General features: G+C 58.5%; 1 protein-coding gene across 1 annotated transcript; it reads left to right on the forward strand.

The window, feature by feature from the left end:
* Positions 1 to 246: 246 nt before the first annotated feature.
* On the forward strand, positions 247 to 5,688 carry LOC139585680 (serine/threonine-protein kinase pim-1-like). Its single transcript, XM_071418517.1, has 6 exons — positions 247 to 259; positions 2,964 to 3,793; positions 3,904 to 3,954; positions 4,158 to 4,524; positions 5,157 to 5,333; positions 5,582 to 5,688. Exons 1-6 carry the CDS (start codon positions 247 to 249, stop codon positions 5,686 to 5,688), a joined length of 1,545 nt encoding a protein of 514 aa, XP_071274618.1.
* Positions 5,689 to 6,025: the final 337 nt, after the last annotated feature.

Below are 6,025 nucleotides of genomic sequence, written 5' to 3' on the forward strand. Positions count from 1 at the left end.
TGGAAGTTGTCCCACCTCTCGGCCTGGCTGGACTTCTCCTGAGTTTTGGGTGGTCCCCCACAGAAGACCCCTCACTTGTCTTACAACGGCCGTGACAGACAGACTGAGATGTACAAGGCCTGTCCATCAAAGACCGAGACATGAAATCCCTATGTGAAAAGGCCCCCCCACACTCTTTCCAAGGACTGGCACTGAGACCCCTAACCTGGGGGAGGTGTGTGGGGGAGGCAAGCTAACCAAAGCAAGATGGATGTTGCAGGTGCGAGCAGTGGACCAAGAAGACAATGGCTCTCACCCACTGCAGAGAACATGGACTGTGTGTACCCTTCTCTAAATACCATTTTTTCCCCAAAAAATACAATAGACTACCTTTGATTCGATTTCAAGTTGCACCCCTTCCCCCATCAACAAAAAGAGTATAATAAGAGTTCAGATGAACTGCAACCCTGAGATCTCCCAAGACGTGACCTGGTGAACTCCATTGGCTGGACATCAAAGGACTGTGCCTTTTCTATGTTTGGTAGCTTTATACCTTCCTTCCTCTTCCTCCCTCTTTTTCCCTTTTCCCCAATTCCTCCCCAATGCATTTTCTTGTGGTTATTCAATAAAGGTACATTTGTTTTGATTATCACTGCAGCCCCCTTTACCGTGTCGGTGTTTTTTGCACTCTGAGATCAACCCACAAACCATCACGAAACCCGTTCGTAAGGATGGATTGTGACACTTGCATACATACTATAGAAACCTTCTATCAAACCTTAAAAATTCTCTACAAATTCATTTCCAACATTACTGGGTCTGGCACTGCCCAGATCTGGTGTTTGCTGCCACCTCAAGTGCCCAGACCTGGAAATTCCATTGTTCTGGCAGAGCCAAGTCCAGTAATTTTCTGGTAAAGAAAGTCAAAATCTGGCAATTTCCCACTGCTGACACTGGCAATGCCAAGATCTGGTGTTTCCTGCCACCACCCGTGCCCCAGTCTGGACATTTATCGGTTCTAACACAGCCCAAGTGCAGCAGTTTTTTTGGAAAAAGAAGACAAAACGCAGCAATTTCCTGGTGCCAAGACTGTCACCACCCAGACCTGGTGTTTGATGGCACTGCCCATGCCCAGATCTGAACATTTCCCTGTGCCACACAGCCCAAGTCCAGCAATTTGCTGGCAAAGAAAGCCAAAACCAGGCAAATACCTGGTGCCTACACTACTCCGATCTCGTGTGTGCTGACACCGCCAGTGCCCCGATCTGGAATTTTTCAGATGCCTGCACAGCACAATTCCAGCAGTTTGCTGGCACAGAAAGTTCACATTTGGCAATTTCCTGGTAGTGGCAAATACCCCACCAAGATCTGGTGTGCGCTGGCACTGCCAGTGCCCACATCTGGCAATTTCCTGGTGCGAGCACGACCCAAATGCAGCAATTTTCTGGCAAAGAAAACTAAAACCCGGCCACTTTCTGCTACTGGCTCTGGCACTGCCCACATCTTCTGTTTGCTATGCCAGTACCCAGATTTGGAAATTTCCCGGTGCCAGCAGAGCCCAAATCCGGCAGATTTCTGTCACTGCCAACGACACCACCCAGATCTGGTGTTTGCTGGCAGCGCCAGCGCCCAGATCTGAAAACTTCCTGGTGCCAGCACAGCCCAAGTCCAGTGATTTGCTGGCACAGAAAGCCAAAAGTTGGAAATTTCCAGGTTCTGGCTCCAGCACCATCCAGATCTGGTGTTTGCTGGGACCACCAGTGCCCAGATTTGGAAATTTCCCAGTGCCTTCACAGCCCAGGTCCAGCAATTTGGTTTTAGCTAGCTTAGGCAGAGAAGTTCCTGGGACTGGGACTTTCCTTTTTCTTGGAACTGTTTAAACCTGCTCTGGACTGAAAACCCAGAAAAACACCAGAAGCTCACACCTGTGGCCCACCGAGGTCTGGGACGCTGCATTCCAGCACCAGAGGGACTTAGAAGAGACCGAGTGAGCCAACTACACCCCACAAAAAGGACTTTCTGAATTTGCCATCTCTTCAGCACTGTCAGAGGTTTTATTTAATATTATTCATTTTTCATGCTTGGGAATACTTTACTTGTTCAATAACCTGGTTTTCTCAACTTTTCTCCAGGGAAGTTTTTTCCGGAACTAGTAGGAGGAGAGGCTGGTTGAAGTTGCTTTCTAGACGGACCCCTTTTGGAGGTTTCCTCCCAAAATTTGCCCTAAACCAGCACAAACAGTCACAATGGAAACTTCACCAGTGGCACAACACCCCAGCCCACCAGGAAAAGAAAGGACACGTAAAGTTCTCCAAACATTTGTCCTGCTTTGCTGCAAAAGTCCTGCTGCAGACACTGTGCAGTGTGGAAAGCCAAGAGAAGCTGCAGCTGGTGGCAAATCTTGGGACAGGAGCTTGACCTTGTTCTCCAGGAGAGATTCTTGGCAAGAGCAGACAGGAGAAGATTCCTGGAAAACAGGAACAGCTTTCCAGAAGGGAAATGAAAATGAAAGAAACAATCCAAGATGTTTTCCTTTATTTATTTCTATGCTCCCCTTTTCCATGGGGCACTACTTCTCCATCCCAGTAATTCCAGATGCACTGTACCTCAAAGATCGGTGACTTAGGGATTTTTAGACACTCTAAAATACCATGAGCCACACTGAGTTTTCCTTCCCCTGTTTTTACTGGAAGGCAACACGGGAGATGTAAGTGCAGTGCTGGGCTCAGGTAGGAATCCTAGCCAAGGGAAGGTGTCCCGCCAGTGTTTGCCCCTCAGCCAGGCCAATGCAGAGCAGCAAGCGAGGGGATTGCTGTGCCAGTGTGCAGGAGTCAGGGCTCTGCACCTGGGCTCAAGGCTGCAAAGTTCCCGTGTTTGGACAGACTCAGGGGCTGTGCCCGGGGCGCGCGGGGCTCGAACGTGGGGCTCGTGGGGCGAGCGGGGAACGGACACGGGGACGAACGGCCCCGGTGCTTCAGTTGCAGCGGCGGCAGCGGCGGCAGCAGCAGCGGCGGCAGCAGCGGCGGCAACAGCGGCAGAAGCAGCAAAGCATATAATCGATAAGGATCTTTCTCTTTCTCTCTTTCTTTCTCTGTCTCTCTTTCTTGGTCTTTCTCTCTTTCTGTCTCTGTGGGTCCCTTTCCCGCTGTCGGGCACCCTTCTCCCGGGGTCCCTTGCCCGGCGTCCCTCTCCTCTCCCCGCCTCCCTCTCGTGTCCCCGCCTCCCTCTCCCCCTGCCGGGCCGGGCCATGCCCCCGGCCCGCCCCCGGCCCCGGGCGGGGCTGCCCCGTGCCCGGCCCCGCCCGTCCCGCCGCGGTCTCGCCTCCGCCCGGCTCTGGCCCTACTGGCGGTGGCGCTGCTGGGCGGGCATCAGTGCCGTGTGCGGGGGCGGCATCGCCGCCCTTTGCCTCCGCCTGGCCCGAGCCCGGCCCCGGCCCCGAGGCAGGCTCCAGCCCCGAGCCCGGCCCCGGCCCCGGCTCCTGCCGGGGCCCGCGGAGGACACAGGCGGCGCGGCCGCTGCCGCCGCCTCCGCTGCGGCTTCCCCGGCCCGAGCTCCGCCGCTCGGCAGCGCGGCCGCCGGCCCCGAGCCTCCCGTGCCGCGTTGCGAGGAGCGAAGGCCTGGGCATGGCCGGCCCGGGGCGGCTGAGGGGCGCTCGGGGGCCGTTGCTGGCCCCGGGCCGAGCGCTGACAGCCGCGTCCCTCCCGCAGGGACGGCGCCCGAGGCCCTGCAGGAGCGCTACCGCCTGGGTTCGCTGCTGGGGCGCGGAGGATTCGGCAGCGTCTTCGCGGCCACGCGGCTCTCGGACGGCGCCCCGGTGAGCGGCGGGGCCGGCGGCGGGCGCAGGAGGAGGGGGCGGAGGAGGAGGAGGATGGGGCTGGGCAGGGCGGGCGGCGAGCTGAGCCCGCTGCTGTCCTTGGCTTGCAGGTGGCCATCAAGAGGGTGCCACGGAACCGCGTGCGGCACTGGGGCGAGCTGGTGAGTGAGCGGGGCCAGCGGCAGCAGCCGGGGCTGCCGGGCGGGGATGAGCCGAGGCCCGGCACGGTGGAAGCCGCCAGGACGCCTCGAGGGGGAGCGGGCGTGGGCGCAGCGCAGGGCGCAGAGCATCCCGGGCTGGCTCAGGGCTTCCCCAGGCCTGGCACGGCATCGGCCCCACTGAGGGCATCGTCCTCCTCACGCAGCCCGACGGCAGCAGGGCCCCGCTGGAGATCGTGCTGCTAGCCAAGGTGTCCACTGGCTTCCCCGGCGTGGTCCAGCTGCTGGAGTGGCTCGAGCTCCCCAACCACATCGTGATGGTGATGGAGCGGCCAGAGCGGTGTCAGGACCTGCAGCGTTTCATTGAGGCACGGCAGTTCCTGCCCGAGGAGGTGGCGCGGGAGCTGTTCCGCCAGGTGCTGGAGGCCGTGTGGCACTGCACCAGCTGCGGGGTCCTGCACCGCGACATCAAACCTCAGAACATCGTGCTTGACCTGGCCACCCAGCAGGCCAAATTGATCGACTTTGGCTGTGGCACCTACCTGCAAGAGACAGCCTACACCCACTTTGCAGGTGAGCCCACGTAAGGGTGTACTCCTGGTCCCGGGATCTCATGGCCCAACATCTCCCAGCCCAAGCGGGGATTCTCCCTTTTGCTGCCAGTCAGGGGACTGAGTCTTCAGCTGAGTTGCTTTAGAGCGGGGCTGGGTGGGGAGCCATCTTCCAGCCCTGCTGGCAGCCTTTGCCAGCCACTCTGCCCAGGACTGGGGCTGGGCTGGGGCAGCCAGCCCGACCAAAACCCCCGTGGGTGGGGGTAGCAGAGAGCGGGGAGGAACCTGTGCCCCAGCCAGTTTGGTGTGCAGGCGAGAGGAAGGGCTTGCACTGCTCCACTCGCCCTGTTTGCCTTGGCTTCCTAATATTTTTGGGGCAATGCAGACATGGAGGATAGGGGCATGTTTTCACCAGCAGTGAGTGGGTTCTTCCTTTGCATGTCATGGTCAGGCTTAGCCAGGGCTTCCTCTGCCCTCTTCTGACACCAGTGGCTTCTTTTCCAAGCCCAAGTTTGTGCACAAGTCCCAGGTGCTGGCGAGAGGGCAGTGGTCACCCTGTGTGCCACTGATGCAGCCCCCGCAGGCCCAGGGATGCTGGGGCCAGGCTCTGGGAGCAGCAGCATCCCCCTGCTGAACTCCATCTGTATTCCATAGGAACACCGTCCTACAGCCCCCCGGAATGGAACGACTTTGGCTGGTACCATGGCGAGGCAGCAACAATCTGGTCCCTGGGCATCCTGCTGCACCAGATGGTCTGCGGGGAGCACCCTTTCAGGAGGGGCCGGAACCTCAGCTGGGGCCAGCTCCCGCTGCCACAAGGGCTCTCTCAAGGTGGATCCTCTTCTCTGGGCACGGGGGGAATCCCAGTGCTGGGAGCCAGCAGCGGGCTCGTGAGCATCCCGCTCTGGCAGCTGCTGAGGAGGTGGCACATGTCCTGCTCTCCTCCAAAACAGGGAATGGATGGGAAAGTTTAGGCCCAGCCCTGAGTGCATCCAGAATGGCCTGGGCATGGCAATAGTGGGGCAAAGCAGACAGGAGCCTTCTCTGGCTGACCGGCAGTTTCTGCTTTCTCTGCCCAGAGTGCAAAGATCTGATCAGGTGGTGTTTATCCGTGAACTCCTTGGAAAGACCCACATTAGAAGACCTGTTCTGTGATCCTTGGGTGCAGGATATTCCTCGGCCGTAGAAGAAGGGAGAGAGCCACAGGCACACTTTGATCCAGGGCCCTGGTAAGTTGCAGCTCCACACATGCCTTGGCAATCAGAAGCAAAGGAACCCAGACCTTTTTGTGCTGCCTGTGTCACTGCACGGGGGTCATGGGATGGGCACACTCAGCCCTTGTGCTGCAGCTGAGCTGCTCTGCCCAGCACTGGTGGCCGCCATCCAAGCTGGTTTTGTTTGTGCTGGTTCCCTGACAGCTGGGGCCCTGGGCAGAGCCCTGAGAGCCTGGTCTCCCCCCAGGGAAGGAGAAGGAGCCCCTGGAGAAGCTGTACCGGGTGGGGATGCTGCTGCTGCTGCTGCTG

Source organism: Agelaius tricolor, unplaced genomic scaffold (assembly GCF_023055355.1).
Source record: "Agelaius tricolor isolate 1412-34295 unplaced genomic scaffold, bAgeTri1.0.p SCAF_87, whole genome shotgun sequence".
NCBI classification, from domain to species: domain Eukaryota; kingdom Metazoa; phylum Chordata; class Aves; order Passeriformes; family Icteridae; genus Agelaius; species Agelaius tricolor.

Excerpts from the sequence above, each read along its gene's own strand:
- LOC139585680 (XM_071418517.1), top strand. Across the intron at positions 3,955-4,157 it reads TGCGGCACTGGGGCGAGCTG|CCCGACGGCAGCAGGGCCCC; the intron begins GTGAGTGAGCGG and ends CTCCTCACGCAG. Across the intron at positions 4,525-5,156 it reads AGCCTACACCCACTTTGCAG|GAACACCGTCCTACAGCCCC; the intron begins GTGAGCCCACGT and ends TGTATTCCATAG.